The 19,174-nt window shown below is 41.8% G+C and overlaps 1 protein-coding gene across 4 annotated transcripts in view; it reads left to right on the top strand.

Moving 5' to 3' along the window:
- Positions 1–19,174, top strand: part of PSD3 (pleckstrin and Sec7 domain containing 3) — a 206,900-nt gene that overhangs the window by 45,502 nt on the left and 142,224 nt on the right. For 3 of the 4 annotated variants that reach the window (XM_020801452.3, XM_020801453.3, XM_072991975.2), the window contains 2 exons: positions 5,497–6,526; positions 16,410–16,760. In XM_020801452.3, the coding sequence (XP_020657111.3) occupies positions 5,497–6,526; positions 16,410–16,760 (1,381 nt within the window). Of the gene's footprint in view, positions 1–5,496; positions 6,527–7,986; positions 8,202–16,409; positions 16,761–19,174 lie in introns of those variants that run through there. The other variant, XM_078384837.1, reaches the window with a different exon arrangement.

Genomic DNA, 19,174 nt, shown 5'->3' with positions numbered 1-19,174 from the left:
CCTGTTCCACCCTTTCTCTCTCCTCTCTTAATCTCTTCCTCCACTCACTCTCTTCTGCTTCTCCCCAGTAAGATGGGCTTGCGGGAACCCCCGCTCTTCTCCTATTGTCGGCCTCTTCCCTGGGTACCTTCAGTCTTTCCCACTTCTGGGTCCAAGGATCTTGCAACCAGATCCATTCCTGAACTCGAGGCAATGTCCCTCCTTTTTCTATCACTTCTCCTTCCCCTGCTTCTATTGCCTCCCTCTTCTTACTCTCCTTTCCCACCATCCTTAACTCTTCTTCCCTCGCTCCAAACCCCCTCAAGCTCTGAAATAGTTTTTCCTCTTCTGCCCCCTGGAGGGACTCCTATGAGGTTTCCTCTGGAGTCGTGAGTCCACACTCCCTTCTCTCTCTTGTCTCCTTTGTGGAAATGGACGGCGCTCCAGCGAGCGGTGATTCCCGTCTTGCCTTCTGGCTCACACACTGTGAGAACAAAAGTGTGTGTGTGTGTGTGTGGAAACTGGGACTTTTAGCTATCGTCCTTCACATTTCCCCTGCGCTACAGCTGACTTTTATATTTTATGCTCTGCTAATTAGAAGGAATTAACCAAAAATTCCTCTAAGACTTTGTACTCAGAGAGGAAACCAAGTCCTGTGGCAGTCTTTTTCTATGTTATGTTCTCCAGATGTTGTGGATCTCTGCTCACATTGTCCTCAGCAAGAATTTCCATGCTGAACACGTTTAGAGGGCATCAGGCTTGGGAAAGCTGCCCAAGGAGGATTCCTCTACATACAGGAAAACGTTTGTGATTTTATTTTGTAAGAGGAGCTTAAGTTCAGTAAAGAAACCACCTACTGTAAAAGACTCTTAATACTGTAGTTTTCTACTCCTCCATTTTCTTTTCTCCCCCTTGAAACTTCCTACCTAGCCATGCAGTTTTCTCTGTTATTTTAAAATATTTAGCCATTATTTATTTGAGGGCCAACTTTTAACAGCTTCCAGTCACAACTCTCTTCAAAAGAATTAGTATTATCAAGAAATGAGCTCTATTCTTGTAGGCATATGATTTGGGAAGACAGAGAGTACACGCTTCAGGAATATAACATTGCAAAATACCTCTTTAGCTCTGGGTCACTTGTGTTGGGGTTTCTTCTTTTATTTGTAGAGGAAGGTCTAGCTGCTCTATTTTAGTGAAAATTTAAGCAGTGGTATGATGCAGTGCTGGAGACATTCAAGAGAAAATTGGACAGATCTGTTTTGACTTGGATTCCTGCATTGAGCAGGAGGATGGCCTTGATGGCCTTATAGGCCCCTTCCAACTCAATTATTCTATGATTCCATGAAAGCACAGGTGTCCTAGTTGTTTGTGTCAGTATGACCTCAACTCTGCATGTAAAGCTTTCCCCAGCAATAATTGTTCCATTGTTCTGTATGAGCTATTCAGTACATGGCTCTGGGATGAACTAAAAGCAAGCTGCACATCAATAGTTTATCAGTCAGCAAAGAGAGCTTAACAAAGAGTTCCTAAGATACAGAGCTAGGGGCCAGGATATCTCTACTTTAAAATTTGCCTCTGCTGTAAACTTACTAGGGCCTAATTTTTAAGACTCAAATGTATGTCAAATTAAAGACTTTACTAGCAGCTAGGTCTTCTTTTTTTAAATGTGCATTTGTGTGCATGAGTTATTTCCTTTCAAAAGAAAAAAGAAAAAGAAATAGAAGGTCCAAGGAAATGAAATATTAGTAACTATATTCTGGAAAACTGACCATATTTTTCCGTGTATAAGATGTCCCCATTTATAAGTTGCCCCCCCCCTTCTAAACCAAAATTTCTTTCTTTGCAAAAAAGTGGAGGGGGAAAGCAGGGATTAAAGTGCTTTGATCACTCCCCTCCCTCCTTACTTCTGTGTATAAAACAGCCCTCAATTTTTCCTTTAATTATTTTGGGGAAAAGTGTCATTTTATACATGGAAAAATACAGTGTATTGTTTTCTCTTCATATGATTTCCCTTTTAAATATAACTGTATAAACAGATGTAAGAATATTCTTTAACTCTCTTTCACTCTCTTTCACCTGCTCCCCTACCTGTATCTCAATCCCTATTCCTATGGAAAATTAATAAAAACTTGTAGAACAAGAGAATTTATTTCCTTTCCTAGCCCCAGGTTTATCATTAATTGCCTCTCTATGGAGCATCTATGATTCCTGAAAAATATGTCCCCATCAGTGTCAATGATGACTTCTTATTTTAATCACTGAAGCTGTTTCTGTGCAGATGTACTGGAGAAAATGCAGTTTTTGATAAAATGGGGGTTATATTGAGAGACATTAAATTTCCTTTTCTCATCTGTGTCACAGAGGCGATTAGAGATGTATCATTCCTTTTTTTAAAAAAAACTCTAGTTCTTAGAATCCTCTAAGAATTCTCCAGGAAGAATTTTGAGAGTTCTAGCCCATAGACCCACATCTACAGACATCCACATTTCACTCACCTGGACCACCGCCTACCTCCAAGGTTGCGTAGCTATCTTGGGATTCACTTCCTGTTAATGCACAAAAAAGCAAAGCTGTCACAGTGCTTCCTGGAAGTTATAGTTCTTCAGTATGTGCCCTCTGTAGAGCTTATACCTGCCAGGAAGCCTCGTGGTGCAGTGGTTAAAACGCTGTACTGCAGCTAAAACTGTGCTCACGACCTGGGGTTCAAATCCCAGGTAGCCGGCTCAAGGTTGACTCAGCCTTCCATCCTTCCGAGGTCGGTAAAATGAGTACCCAGCTTGCTGGGGGGGGGGGCAATGTGTAGCCTGTATAATTAAAAATTGTAAACCGCCCGGAGAGTGTTTGTAGCGCTATGGGGCGGTATATAAGTCCAAGTCCAATAAATAAATTGTGAATTAACAACAGGAAGCAAGGCTGTGCAGTCTTGAAGCCAGGTTCTGGTCCAGTTGAGTGAACTGTAGGTGTCTGTAGATGTGGCCTGGAACTAATTCTGGGAATTGATGTCCAAAAAAAAGACAGAAAAAATTGGGGAAAAATGAAAGTTTGTTCTCTTGTTCTCTTGTTCAAAAAGCCTTAGCCCTCAGCTTTTTCATGGTGATCTAGAAGTATGTAGGCATTATTGATATGGGTGTTCTAATAAAATTGGACTTTCCACACCTATGAAAAGGGAGGAAATATAAGCACTCCTCCATCTTTGTCATAATATGTAGCTGGGCTTCTCACAGGATGCTAAACCTGTTTCTGGGCTGTGCACTCAAACTGCAGGTAGGGCTTACATGAAAAAATAACTACTCCTTTATACAACTTGTAAATACATCTCTCACACATTAAAAGCAGCAACAGTGCAAATAGCAGGTGTGAATAAATTAGAACTGTTTTGCTTGAAATGCAGTCTTCCCAAGATGCTTCTTTCTAAAAATTCCTTCCATCTTTGTATTTGTGAGAATAAACAGAGGTGTGTGGTGCCTTGAAAGGGTGTATGGCTGGGTGGTGGGAAGTATAATGGTTCAGTTTTTAGGAAAACTATGTGGTAATAGAAGAAGGCTTTCCAAATTTGGTCTAGTATTGTGTAGATGAAACTCCTTATTGCTGTATCACTGCTAAAGAATAGAGGAAGAAGTTGTATTGCCTTCAATTTGCCCTAGGCCTAAGATATGCTTCAAGTTGTTTTTAAGGTCAGTATGAAATTGTAGACAGGACCCTGTCCCTCTCATCGTGGAAGGGTATGTTCAGCAGTAAATACAATTTTAGTAGGGTTACACAGTCCAGCCAAAATTTGTAGCTTTTCCATAAAGGCTTTTTTTTACGGATAAATGAAATAATGATGAAGACTCAGGAAGGATTATATAAATATTACTATAATACTGTGAACACTTTAAACACTCATAAAACATTAGATAAAATATTTTCATAAGCAACATAGTCATTAAGTAGCAGGTCTTGTGAACAATTCTTGATAGTTTGCCCATCAAGAAAGAATCCCTTGAACTTGGCACTCAAATCAAATTCTCTGTGGCATCCATTTACACACAATTAGAAGTAGAGTTATATTGGAACAATGGGTACTAGTAAGTGCTGATCTCCTTTTGGATGTCTAGCCTATTGGCTTTGTAAATATTCTGGTTTTTACAAGTGTGAAAAATAAAACAGGATAAAGTAGTCATGTTAAATGGCATTGGGAATAGTTTTGATCTTTAACATTTACTAGGTGTGATGCCAAAAAGCAAAATCATGTGCCACCAATATGGCTTTTGTTTTCAGCTGTATTATCATTTTAAATAAAGTGATGATGTATAATGGGATAAAGTGCACCAATGGAATAGTTTCTGGCTCTACTAAATTTATGTATGCTTACAAGAGGTACAGATATGATGGATAGCTCGTATCTTCTGAAAATGTCCTATTCATTCTGTTAATGCATATGTATTTAATAACTTCATCTCAATGAGAGATCTCTTACCTTTGTGAGGTAGAACTGATGAGTTGTTTCCATCTATTGCCTTATAATTTGATGGAAAAGATGCATGGGATTGGCCAGGTCCAAAAGGTTCAACATTTACAGTTGTATTGAGGTGACAGAAGAATCTACCTCCTCCCCTCATTAATGGGTCAATGTTACAGGTGCAGTCTTCACTTATTGTACCTTTTCCTGCACCAGTGCCAGTTTTGCAGATCACAGAGCTAACTGGAGGGTGGTTGGAGACTCACAGTATAATCAACATAGAATTTAAGAACCTATCTATCTGTTAAAGATATATGTAATAGCTTTCAAGTGAAGTTAACAGATCTTGGCATGGTTCTGTGGCCAGCCATTACTGTAACAGAACTATGGAAATTTACTTTAATGAACTCTAGTTTGCAGCTAGGAGAGTTGGGGATTTGTAGACCCCCAAATTGTTTTCAGTCTCTGATCGTCACTGACCTGGTCAGAGTGCTATGGCATTGTGGACTGCTGTAAAGGAAGAAGAAATGCAAGTCCACATCATGAGCTTTTGCGGAGTATTATACAGTGTCTGTATGGTGTTGCCCTCTGCAAAAGCCCATTGGGGACAGAAGAGAAACATTTCCTTCTTTGAATTCTCTGGGGAGGGAATGGGAGGTGATTTTGATCTCTTGCTAAGAGGCAGCAGTAGTATTGAAGAGGATTTTTATGTGATTCAGGATTGGGTACTCAATGTTGGCAAGCAGACATGTGAATTTGTGAAGTCTATTTAGCCCTTTTTTATAGAATTACAGGTCCTGGGGCTCCCTGGGGGGAGGGAGTGACTGCTAAGCTAATTGAAGCCTCACACAGATATGTCTATAGGTTGCTTGGACTTTTCTAACTTGGAAACCCAAACCTCCAAAATACATTTCTGTCCCAAACCTCAAAGCAGTATTAAAAGCAAGCCAAGTAATAAAGACTAAATAAGAAATTACATCATGCAAAATGAAACACTGTTTCCATGCAGCAGAAATGAAGGTTGAATATTGGTAATGGAATTAAGTGCTTGCATTTTTGTTTGCTTTTTCCCTCAGGTGGCCATGGAGGTAACACTCTTCTCCCACACGATGTAATCAATGAATTCCCAGAATATGGGGTTGCGGAAGAAGGGGCCAAGACATTGCAGAATCAGGAAGAGGCTATAATGTGTACTTCAGATGGACAGCTAGGTGACCAGCTGCTTCCTGGGCCTTCTGAGAATGGCAGTCCTGGAGACAGAGTGGCACCGCTTTTTGAGGGGCTGCAGATAACGTCCAGAGAAAAAGAACCTGCTCAAACAGTGGGCAAAGTGAGTGAGATGACAAACGCTTCTGCATATTTAGAATCTGGAAAGGCACAGGAGGGAGAGAATAATGCTTTTGGTTCAGAGATGCAAATGGAAAAAGAGAGTGAGGCTGGCAGATTGATTGCAGAGGCAGCCAGAGAGACAGTTCTTGCGGGCCAAGAAAAATCAACAGAAATGCCTCTTCCAATTGAAGGAGCAGCAGAGAGAAAATTGTATTGGATCACAGAAGAAGACTCTATGGTCTTGACTATGGAAGTACAGCCGGAGACCCTGCAAACTGCTGGTGGTAGAACTGAGGAAGTCCAGAATATGTGTGAAACAAGTAGGTATATGCCTTTGGCAGGACCAGAGAGCAAAGATGCGGGCACCGATGGCATTCTTAGGGGTGCCTGGGCAGACTTTGAGCGGGTGTTTTCTGAGCTTGATTCAAAAAAATCAGAAAGAACCCCTGAGAGGAGGCTGTCAAAAGAAGCAGCTGTGAGCAAACATGTGGAATTTCAAGGGGTGGAGATCCATTGGATACAAAAATCAGAGGAGCAGAAGAGCATGGAGCACTCTGAGGTTGGTAATGCAGAGAGGACAATCTCTAGTATATCAGACTGCCATATTCCATCCACAGCCTCGCCAGAATTAGCTGGTTGGTCTGAGAGACCTTGGAATGTGTCTTGGGAAAACATCAGATCCTCAGCTTCCTTGGCCAAAGATGAAGAGGATGAAGTCTTTGTAACAGAAGAAAAGAACTGTGTTCATGAGCAGCCATCTGTGCAAGACAAAGACAGGTAAAAAATAAGTCTCTCTTTTCTGGGGTGGCTGGGAGCAAAGCCTTGACTCTGTACTTTGGGGTACCATTGGGAAACTTGTTGGCCTTTGGTTTTATATTGTCACTGAGTGAGGAAAGGAAGATAAACAGCTGTTGGTTTATTGCTTTTAGAAGTTTTTATAGCGGTCTTCAAACTAGGCCACTCTACAACCTATCCCACCATCAACAATAATGAAAGCCAAAACACCTCACCATTAAATGTCTTTTCACAGTTATAAGATACAAAAGTCACACATTTGTCAAAGGACCTCCAGAAAATCAAGTGCCACATGATTTTTTTTAAAAAAAACACACCAAAAACCTGCTTATTATTGAGCCGCCTAGAAATGTGCAGAGACACAGGCTGCTGAGTCTGCAGCAGATCAGGGAGAGTTCCTTAGTTTTTCTGCCACACCTGTTTCTCAAGAATTTGTTAAACTGTCAATAGGAAAGAAATCTTCAACAGAGTCTCTCTGTATAGGGAAGACCTACCTGTGGTGAGATGCTTCCTAAGGTATGAATGGGCCACAAGGAACGCAATTTGAAAGTTGTTGTGGGCTTTTCGGGCTCTTTGGCCGTGTTCTGAAGGTTGTTCTTCCTAATGTTTCTCCAGTCTCTGTGGCCGGCATCTTCAGAGGACAGCACTCTGTGCTTATTATTAAGCAGTGCTCTCCTCTGAAGTGCTGTCCTCTGAAGGACAGCACTTCAGTCCACTGCTGTCTTCAGTGCTGTCCTCTGAAGATGCCGGCCACAGAGACTGGTGAAACGTTAGGAAGAACAACCTTCAGAACACGGCCAAAGAGCCCGAAAAACCCACAACAACCATTAGATCCCGGCCATGAAAGCCTTCACGAATGCAATTTGAAGGCCTTGTGTATGGCAAGAGGCATCAAATATGGTGGGTGCTTCCTGTTGGCAAGTGAGCCGGTTAATGGGTTAAGGCACTGGCAGCTTTCCATCCTGTAGACCTCATGTGCCAGCCATGTGGAGACCAATATCTGTGTGCTGCAGCTGCAAGTGTTATGCGGATGAGCATCTGTGCTGCTCATCTGTTTCAGATACAACAACATAGCTAATCTCCAGACTATATGTTTAAAATTTAGAACATTATGGAGATTCTTTCCCAAATTCTAATACCTGGATTCTTAATATTAAGCACAGTTTTTTAAAAGTCTCAAAATACTGTATGTTTGCATTATGCTCCTGATGTAGTAAGATCATTTGCACTTAAAATGTTACCAGCTCTTAAAGAGATTTCCTTGATCACTCTGACTTTGAAACACTGTCTTACTTTCCTTGTACTGTATTCCTTTGTATGCTTCTGTCATAGCATGAGTAAGTCTCCAGTACCAAGCAACGAAAGTTCTGGTCTGAAGCCAGTAGCAGGCTGCTTTTTTGAAATTGTAAATGCATCCGGCATTGCTCCTTTTGATTATTCAGGTCATTCGAAAACTGGTCAGAATGTTCAGCCTGGCTTCCTGACTGTAAGCGAGCTATGAATGAGAATGACACAGGAAATCTGAGAAAGCTTCGTCCCTGGTATTACAGCCAGCAGATGGGGAATTAGGGTTTAAATGAAGCGACCGGGGGAGTGAAGGAGCTTCTTGATGGGAAAGTGAGGCCTGGGATTAATCATCAGTGAATGTGCAGGCAAGGTAAGAGGCTCATGTAGAGGTAAACCTGGGGCAGTTCTGAGAAACTTTGTGCTGAGGTGCATTTGCAGTTGGCAGAGACAATTTAGTAATACCAGTCTGCCATTCTGACAACTAGTAGTAGGAATTACAGATGAATGTGTCTCGAGGGCCCCAAGTTGAAAAGTCTCCTTTACTTGATAGGGTGACCTGCCAACTTCTTACTGGTCTTGTTTCCTCTGTGAAATAGGCTTCACCAGAGTTTGAGAAACTGAAAATTAAAAGAGGCAGATTCTTCATTGTCCTGGCAAGTGCACTGTTAATGAGAGATCAGCAGGCATCCTCCCCATAATCCAAAGAACTGTCCATATGACCTGGATGCTGTTATGTGAATAGGTTCAGGTAACATCGATTGCACCAAAAGGGCTGACTAGATGAAATATACAGACCCTACTTATACAGTGGTGCCCCGCTTGACGATTACCCCGCTTCACGATGAAATCGCTTCATGATGAGGTTTTGCAATTGCTATGGCGATTGCAAAATGATGATTGAATGGGGGAAAATCCACTTTATGACGATTGGTTCCCTGCTTTGGGAACTGATTCTTCGCATTATGACGATCAAAAACAGCTGATCATCAGGTTTCAAAATGGCCGCCCGCTGTTTTCCGGACCTATTTCTGGAAGACAGCGACCGAAAATGGCTTCCCCAATGGAGGATCTTCGCTGGACAATGAGGTATTTTCCCCATTGGAACGCATTGAACCGGTTTTAAATGCATTTCAGTGGGTTTTTTCTTTCGCTTGACGATGATATCACTTAACAGCTATTTTAACTGAACGGATTATCGTCGTCAAGCGGGGCACCACTGTATAATTATTTAAATTGATAGGCCTGCTTCACATTCAGTGTTCAGTGTGCAGTGGGAGTAGGTGTGCAGAGTGAACCAGATCAGAAATTCAAAAGAGGTGCCGTCCCCTAATTGCCCTCCTATTTCCCTCATGATCCTCAGCCCAAACTTGAACAGCTTCTCCTTCCTTGCCACTTTGTTACTCTCTCCAACTTCACCAGCACAATCTTGCACAAGATGCCAAGGTGAACGTAATAATTTCTGGTGACCCACTTGAGTCTCAAGTCTTCTGTTTTCAACTTTGATTGAGATCATAAAAATGAGGTTGGGTGAGGGGTCATTGATAAACAGCACCCTACAGTATAAATTATATTTATATGCCATGTTCCCTAATTAAGGAAGCATACATGATTCCCCCTCAGCATCCTCACAACTACTGTGTGAGGTGAGGGAATGAGAGAGAGAAGCTAGTGGAAGATCAGCCACAATAAGAAATTCCTTTTTGAGTAGAGATGTGGGCCTAGGCCAGTGATGGTGAACCTTATTGAGCCTGGGTTCACAAACTGCAACACAAAACCAACCATGACCGTCCCAGAGTCCCACTCCTCTGGCTGCACAACCTCCAGCACCTGCCCAAGACACTCTGGCTCCGGCTGCAGTCTTTAAAAGCACAGGCTGCAGGAGCTGGGCCCTCCCCTTTCTAACAACTAGTCTCTATTGTGTCCTTAGTATATGAGCTTAGTATGTGTGTTTGTGTGTATTATATTCTTCACTTTTTGAACAACTCGATTTGGCCTCTCTTTTTTCAGAGGCAAAGTTATTTTCACTTTCCTCTTCCATTGTAAACTATGTGGCAATAGCAGGAATTTCCTTTAATCATAATTTGCTTTAATAGGTCTTAATTTCTGTGGTAAGTAAACAGTTAATTGTCCAGTACGAATAATATGTGTTAAAAACAATTATAAACACAACAGTAGGAGGCGTGGGTATAATTAAGTTTATTTATATTACTCCAGTAATTAACCTCCTGCATTCCTTAGTAACCACTTTATTAAATCTTACTAGGTAGATTTGATTTCTTAGTTAAGTGTGGCTCATCTTTCGCTGATATAAAAATGACCTGGGTTGAGTTGCTCATTTGTAGTGGGAGGACCTCTATGACATGCCATTTTTTTCATGCAACCTATATTTGAGGTTATGGGTGGGTTTGAACATGTTTATGAATAATCTGGTGAGAAAGGCCAGATTACTCATAATCATGTTTGAATTTGCTTATGCGTTCAAATGTAGGTTGCAGAGAAAATGTGAAATGTCATAGAAATCCTCCGCCTGCTCATTTGTATCCAGTTCTAAGAGTATTTTGTAAAAATATACTGTAGTGGATAGAGATGGGATAGTCGTATTCATCTCACAAATATTGCCACCACAAGTGGCTGGGCTTTTTGGACCTTCCCCTCACAATCATCCCAGTCCATTCACCAGGCTTGGTGTGTGACATGCTCATTCATTGTCGGCAACATTGCACCAATCGCCCGGTTGGTGATTCCCCACCTTCTGTGGTGCTGACCACTCAGCAGCTGGTTGGGGAGACTCATCATCCCACCTCCTTGCCAGAGTGGTCAGCAGTGTAGGGAGGTGGGAAAGTGCGGTCTGGCTACTTCCACGATTAGCGCAATGTTACCAGTGATTGACACATGTGTCCAGTGAGTGGATGAGGCTGGTTCTGGGGAAGGGAATGGATCTGTATTTGTATCTCTAGAGATACAAATACTGTACAAAGCTTCCATGTCTAGTAGTGGTCTTATTCACAGAAAGGCAAGATTCATGTTCATTAGAACCAATAACTCCTTATAGTTTGCTGCAAACATAATGATGCTGCTCCAGTAGTAGCCAGTGCACACAAATTGGCCCTATTTAAGGCTTCCCAGATTTTCTTTTGAAGCATTTTTTCTAACCAGTTTTGAATGTTAAGAGGAAACCCTTGTTCACAGTAGCTGAAATCCTGTTTTGCAGCTATGCTTGTGTAACTTCAGGTAACTTAAGCAGGAGAGATAATTGCACCAAGGTGGAAGTAGTATTCACATAGGAGTCCTGGAGGCACAGTGGGCAAAAATCACAATGTGAATCATGCAGTTATTTGCAAACTCAAATTATGGGAACTGTACAACTGTGCAATCAATTTCAATGTGTATTGCATGATCAAAGCAACATTGACTGCTTAGGCATAACACTATCCACACATCCTCAGCCATAACTGTATGTTATGCCAACTTCAACATGATTTCAGACACCAACTCCTGTTAACAACCTTAACCATGTAATTGTGAAATACAGTCCTGCCTTGCTTTACGATTGCCCCGCATTACAACAAAACTGCATTACGACGATCTTTTTGCGATTGCAATTGCGATTGCAAAACAATGGTCTGAATAGGGGTTTTTCACTTTGCGATGATTGGTTCCCTGCTTTGGGAACCAATTCTTCGCAAAACGACAGTTTTCGGACAGCTGATTGGCCGTTTCAAAATGGCCACCGGGTAAATAAAATGGCTGCCCGCTGTTTTCTGGGACGGATTCCTCGCTGCACAGGCACCAAAAATGGCCGCCCTATGGAAGATCTTCGCTGGACGGTGAGTTTCCAGCCCATTGGAATGCATTGGAGGTTTCAATGGGCTTTTTATTTTCGCATTACAGTGGGGTCTTGACTTAAGAACGGCTCGAGTTAAGAACATTTTGACTTGAGAACCACTCTCATAGGAAAATATTGACTTGACTTACATACTTAGATTTGAGTTAAGAACTGAAAAAAAAAACCACGTGGGAGGCAGGGAAAGTGCAAAATTTGAACTTTCAGTTAACTGTTGGCCAGTGAAAAGGGTGCCTGTCTGCTTCCTCACTCCTCCCAGCGTTTAGAGAGTGGATTGGGAGACAGTCTTCGGACTGCCTGGTACTGTACTGCCTGGACTGTATTTTCCCTGCCTTCCCTGAACCTTTCTTGACCTAAGAAAAAGGAAACAAAATATCCCCCTCTAGTGGTCGAAGGCAGAATAGCAGCTTTCCATTAGTTTCTATGGACGGAAAAGAGCAGATACGGATCAAATGGTTTTCAATGCATTCCTATGGGAAATGCAGATTTGACCTGAGAACTTTTTGACTTGAGAACCGCCTTCCAATACAGATTAAGTTCTCAAGTCAAGACCCCACTGTATGACGTTTTCGTTCTACAGCGATTTCGCTGGAATGAATTAACGTCGTAATGTGAGGCACCACTGTATGAGTGAATAACAGGAGGCAATACACAAAGAAGAACTGGGGAGCCTGCATGTTTATGTGGTATGTTTTAGCTCTTTTGACTGTAAATTAAGAAATTGGGAATTTTATATCCTCATCTTAAGGTCTGATATGTTTTCATTGAGAGGCTTTTAGATTCCCCCAAACCAGCAGATTATTGTTATCTGAAGCAAAATCCAATTTGGAGAACAGATTTCGAATATTTTTTATTGCCTGAAATCAAACAGTAAGTTGCAGCTAGAGTAGGTCTGTTGAATCAGTGGGGATCTGATGAGTCAACACCTGTGTAAATTCCAGTTTTTTAGTGGGCTTCCTCTAGATGTAGTTTACTAATGGATTGTAGCCATTCAGTTTTAATTTCTATGTGTCAGCTCACCTAGAAAGCTGATAGCACAGGTGTGCTAAAACTGGACATTGGTCAACAGACTTGTTAACCAATCAATATTTATTGTTTTAATCAAAAAGGACAGATGGGGGCATGAATCTCTCTATAGATGTTAGTTGGAGTGTGAACGAAAGGGATGTGTCACTTTCTCAATGCACCTGTTATATTTGTGCCTCTTTAGGAATATGTGAATGTGACCGCCAGGGCCGGTGCTAGACTTTTTTGCGCCCTAGGCGCCTAGGCAAGACTAACTACTTTTACCCCCCCCCATCAATTTTCAAAAGCAGACAAATTGTAGGAAGACCAGAAAGTACAAAAAGTTGAAATTATGAAGAGTTCAACTTTTTGTTGAAATTTCTCACATCTCTCTCTCATAAGAAAATAAAAGAAGCCATGTTGTATCAGGCCAATGATCCATCTAGTCCAACACTCTCTGTCACACAGTGGTGTAGAACCTGATTATACCCTCATATATAGATATATAGACACATCCTATACCCAGCAAAATGCAACAACTTCAGCGAGCAGGCAAACAAAGCTATTTCAATAAGGAAGGGCTTACTCTCCCCCAATGTTCCATTTCCCAAATACAATGTAATGATAACAGAAGTAACTGAAAAGTAAAAACTGAGTGAAAGAAGATAGAAACTCACTTTTCCCCAAATGTCATTGGGAACATCATCCAAGCGAATACGTTCAGCTCAATAGAAGCCTTGCAGTTGCAGTGGAAGAGTTGCCACATTGAAAGTGAAACCCTAGTTTCCTTGCACTACGGGTATTGGTCTGGCACACAGAATTTGGGATTTTTCAAGAAAAGGCATGAGCAAGAGATTAGTAGATCTTCCAGGTCAGGGGTCACAAGGTAGAATTTCTGCTCAGAAGCTGACTTGGCTTAGAGGGAACATGGGTGGAGCCCCTACCAAACTAAAAGTCTGTCTCCAGTTATAACTGGGGGAATGTAGCTTAAAAGAGACGGAAAACTAAGTGAGAGAGGGAAGCTGCAGGATCTTCACTAAAATTTTCTCCCCCATTACAGGCAGCAGTGGGGTTATTGATGTTATTGAGTTATTTGTGACTCATAACCCCAGGAAGTAGATCACAGTGCTGGTGTTAATGGGACATTTGTAAGTGATAGGGGTTGCAGCAGGGGTTCACCTTGGGGGGCAGGACTCAAGGGTATACAGTGCTGGCAACTCTGAAAGTGCTTATTTTTACTTACCCAGTGGTTTTTTGCATACTTACATTGATGCCAGGGTGATATATGCAAATGTGTTATGCTAATGAGAGTACCAGTAGCCCTTTTTCTATGAAATGACCCCTGGGTTACAGTATATGGAAAATTTTTATATGACTGTTGTGGTGTTTATCTTAAAAATTTTAAATATAAATTTTCAGTTGCATTTTTTTCAAAAAACTGTAGTCTGTATAAAACTGCCTCTCTCAGGTCAGTTCAGCGCTCTTCTGAGTTCAGTTCTGCGCCCCTCAGGTCAGTTTTGCGCCCTTCTCAGGTCTGCGCTCTGGCAGTCACCTACAGTAGTTCACCTAGTAGTGGCTCTGGCCCTGGTGACAGGGATAGGCAAGGAAGAATTGGAAGTACAGTGGTGCCTCGACTTACAACCATAATCCGTTCCAGAAGATGGTTGTAACTTGAAATGGTTGTAAGTCGAAGCACCATTTCCCATAGGAATGCATTGAAATGCAATTAATCCGTTCTGGCCGAAGAAAAAAAAAATCACACCCCCCCCAAAATGCGATTAATCCCTTCCAACCGAAGGAGGGAAGGGAAGAAAAGCAATCAACCGTGCAAGACCCATTGCAAATACAAACAAGTGAAAGCAAAAAGCAATCAAGCGTGGAACACGTAATGCAAAAAAAACAACAACAAAAAACCAATCAACCATGCAAAACCCATTGCAAATGGCGCAAGAGAAAGCAAAAAGCAATCAAGTGTGGAAGACCTAATGCAAAGAAAACAAACCAAAAACCAATCAACTGTGCAAGACCCATTGCAAATGCAAACAAGAGAAAGCAAAAAGCAATCAAACAGATTGTGCAAGATTGGAAATGGGGGGGACACTTAAAAGCAAACAAACTCCCCAAGACCCATCGGAAATGGGGGGAAATCCAAAAAGCAAGGAAACCCCCCAAGACCTAGCAGAAATGGAGGGGAAAATCCAAAAAGCAACCAAACCCCCCATCGGAAAGGGGGGATAACCAAAAAGCAACCAAATCCCCCAGACCCATTGGAAATGGGGGAAAACCCCACAAAACCCCACAACCCCCCAAGAGCTATCACAGCACAGAAACATAACTCTCCCCAGCCCAAAACCATGCTGCAAAAACACCCAGAACAGTTTTTAAAAAGCAGAAAACAGCACCTTACCTTACCAGGCAGCATGCAGCCTCCCTGCAAACACACACATGCTCACTCCAAAGCAAAAGCCAGGCAGGCCCAAGCCTCCTTCAATCGCACTCACTCGAACCATTGGGATGAAAGAGCTATAAAGAAGCAGCCTCGTCATCACCTACAGTTAGAAATTTGAATTTCCCTCCTTTCCCCCCTGCCTTTTTCTGTTCATAAGTGGAAGCTCTGGTCGCAAGTAGAAGCAAAATTTTGCAGCTGGAGTTGGTCGTAACTCAAAATGGTCTTAAGTAGGGATGTTTGTAATTCGAGGCACCTCTGTACAAGAGTCTTTTGCTGTACTTGTGTTTATCTCCTCCTAGGTTTGGTTTTTACAGACATATAGTACCCTGTGAAAAATGCTCTTGGTCCTCAAGAGAGAGGCATCTTATACTGTAAAACAGGGGTTTTAAACTCAATTTACCTGGGGGCCGCTAGAGGCAGAGTCTACATGAGGCTGGGCCACATCAGATTTTCTGCCAAGCGGAGCAAGAGCCCGAGGAAGCTGCCCAGGAGTTTCCTTAGCTGACTGACAGGTAGGCTGGCTGGCAGGCTGCAGTTCTGGATGGAGGGTGCAAGAGGTGCTGTCTTGGGAGAGAGCCGGCGAGCGAGGCAAGGCTTTTTTTTACTCTTGACAGTAGAGGATGTGTGGGCGCTTTGGGGGGGCAGGCAAGGCGAGGGCCGCAAATGGCCCCCGGGCCGCATGTTTGAGACCCCTGCTGTAAACTCTATAATTGTAGCACACACATACCCCCTACTCTAATCACTCCTTTATTGATTTCATAGACCTTCAAAAACTTGCAAAGCATGTTAGTTGTGAGGGGGAAATACCCTGGAAAGTGGCCTTTGTTTTGCCACTTTCATATCTCTAAATAATGATTGTCTCTTTGTAGTTCTGATCTATTCTTTGTGTTCTGTGAGTTGACTGAGATGTTGGGAGAAAAAACCCAGAGGCTTCAGAATCTCCAGAAACTAATCTGAGATGGAAGCACACAGTGTGTCTCTCCCCCCCCCCCCCCAGCCCTGAACACAGCGAACTGATGTTTCTGAGTACACATCATAACATCACAGCCACTTTTGTTTCTACTCAGTGCTGGAGGTTGGGCAGGCAGTCACAGGGAAAGACAACTGTGTTTGTTCTCTCATCAGCACAATTGCAACCAGACATGTAAACACTGGTATGCGGTGATCAAAAGTACAGAGCTGTTAGTATGTGTGCACACCCACAAAAGATTTGATCATACCCACATGCCAGTCTTAAAAGAGAAACTGCAGTGATTTTGTTTGTGTGTTTTGAATCCTAGGCTAATGGAGGAGGAGGAAGACACTGTCAGTGGGAAAGTGGAAGATGTCCTTGGGCAACCGCATTCTGAAGTCTCAACAGATGTGTACAGTTCACAGTTTGAAAGTATTCTGGACAATGCGTCTTTATATTATAGTGCCGAGTCGCTGGAAACTTTATATTCTGAGCCTGATAGTTACTTCAGCTTTGAAATGCCACTGACTCCAATGATCCAGCAGCGCATCAAGGAAGATGCTCAGTTTTTAGAAAGGACTTCTGATGCGGTGATCAGGAAAGGCCATTGTGATGGGGTTGCCAATGGACCAGGAGATGTGACGGAGACAGACATCACAGAAACTGATTCTTTGGAAAGGTAATATTCAGATGATTTTCATACTGTATTTGCTGCTGCTGCACTTTCTTGTAGGTTATTGTGATGAACTTTTTAACCCTGAAATGTTAGATGAGTGACAATTCACAAGGAAGTTATTGGTTCTTTCAGAATTAAATGCACCTTGACATGTGAGCAGATGTGAGGAGGATCTCTGTGCTGCATGGATCTCTGTATTCTGTTTATGGGGGCACAGACATGACTCTGGAGGTTGCCTCATACATGACAGAGGCATGTTTTGGCCCTCATGGGCCCCAGGAGGTTAATTTATTTCACTATGCTCGAATGACATGCTAATTATTTGAAATATTTTTCTGCCTTTTCAGAGAAAGCCTTACCAAGTACAAGCAACTGGATTGGTTTGCAATCATCCATTATTTTACTTCTCCCTCTTTTTAAAACTAAACTTTTCTAAGCAGAGGTTTGTCTCTTTTGTTTCTGTTGCTTTGTAAAGTTCCATGTATAGTGGTGATGAAGCTTTAGAACAATGGTTCCAAACCTTAGGTAAATTAGGTTTTCTTGGACTGCAACGTAATACTTGGGTTACCCAAGATTGGGAACAACTGTTTTAGAAGTACCATCACCTTGACAAGCATCTGCGATCATTGTGTTATCTTTTTCTGATCCAATAGATGAAGCAAGGCACACATTCTATTTTTATGGTTTTCTTGTGTCTGGTGATGGGAAGGTGTTCCTGATGTTACATGCAAGCAGTTAACTAACTTACAGAAGTAAGCATTATCCGAAGATCTTCCTTCAATTATGAAGGTTAGAACTGCTGGAAAATGCTGATCAGACTTTTATAAGAAGCTTAACTTTGTACTTTCTCTTTTTATATTTGCTGTGAGAATGTCATATCAGCAAAGCCTTCTGAGTGACATGTTTCTTTCTCTTATTAACCTTATGGTAAATGAAAATTATTAATGAGAGGTAAGCTGTTACTGGAGCTGCGAAGTTACAGCCTCAAAGAGATTAGAAAATTCCCAGTCTGCAGCCTTTGTGGCCAGGAAACTCAAAGATGAGTCCTAAATAAAGGGTGAACAAAACAAATAAACAAACAAACAAAAAAACCTTATGTATGGTGAACAGCTTCCCAGTTCTATTTGTCCTGACAGAATGAAAACTAGGGCTGAACTAATTTTCCCGAGGGAAGCTGGTGAATGAGATTTAGTTTAAAATTAGAATGTAAGCTAAATATACTTCTTGTTTCTCCATTTGAATGTGTTTTTAAGCTTGGCTGCGTTCTCTGTTGCTATTTGGGCATTTGACTCTCTTCAGGGTTTATTTGTTTATAAACAAGTATAAGTATATCCACTATTTTAGAAGCCAGTTGCCATGTTGGAAGGCATTTTGTAGTCTATGACACCTATAATATACCTATTTTCCATACTGTGTGCATTAAAGAACAGGTCATTATAACATGCAAGAAATGCATGGAAGAAAAGACTATAAGACTTATAAGAGCATGTGATTCTTTGCTCAGCCTTTGCAATCCCTTTTCTTAAGGAATGGCTGACATTGTATTGGGGGCTCTCAAAAGGGTTTGTGCTACTGCAATGCTGCCCCAAAGGGCATAGCTCTTCAGTTTTCTCCATACAAGAGAATGGACATGCCTGCTTTCCTTAATCTTGTTCCTTCAAGGTACTTTGGATCTCAGTTTTCATATTATCTGGTTATTGGGCGTGCTGGCAGGGACTGATGGGAGTTGCTTGTGAAAGCATTTTGTGGGTGGTGGGAGACTGGGTTGAGCTCAACATGGGTAAGTTATTTTATTGGAATACAATTCAGATACTGCCAAATAACTGTGCTGATTGGAGGACTCTAGGAGTTGTGTATTTGGTAAAGGCTGTTATGTGCTGTCATTGCTGAGGATGATTAATTCTTAAATTATTCTGTGCAAAATAAGATGTGTTTTTAGCAGGTTCATGAGTCCAAACCGAAATTAAAATTTCCAAAGAAGTGGTAAGGGCTGGGTTAAAATTGCCCCTGTATGCCAGGGCCTTGACAGACAGATGGATTGGTGGTGCCAAGCATACACGAGACCCAGAAATGTATCCACTTTTCCTTCTCTGGATGCATTCAGAACAGATCTGAACTGAACTTGAAACTTTCCAAGTACTGTAGTGCTTGTTGCATTACAATCAGAACTAAGCCCCAAATTACTATCTAGTAGTGCAGAAAGAACAACCCTGTTTCTCTGAAAATAAGACCTAACCTGAAAATAAGCCCTAATATGATTTTTCAGGATGCTCATAATATAAGCCCTACCCCAAAAATAAGCCCCAGTTGAGTGAAACCCAGCCCTCCATCATTGTGCACCAACCAAAAGAAGATGACATGACTATATGAATAAATGTACTATAGATTGTTGTACATGAAAAAAATAAAACATCCCT

Source organism: Pogona vitticeps, chromosome 2, assembly GCF_051106095.1.
Source record: "Pogona vitticeps strain Pit_001003342236 chromosome 2, PviZW2.1, whole genome shotgun sequence".
NCBI classification, from domain to species: domain Eukaryota; kingdom Metazoa; phylum Chordata; class Lepidosauria; order Squamata; family Agamidae; genus Pogona; species Pogona vitticeps.
The sequence above is the reverse complement of the archived record's forward strand: the minus strand, read 5'-3'. Positions and strand labels throughout refer to the sequence as shown.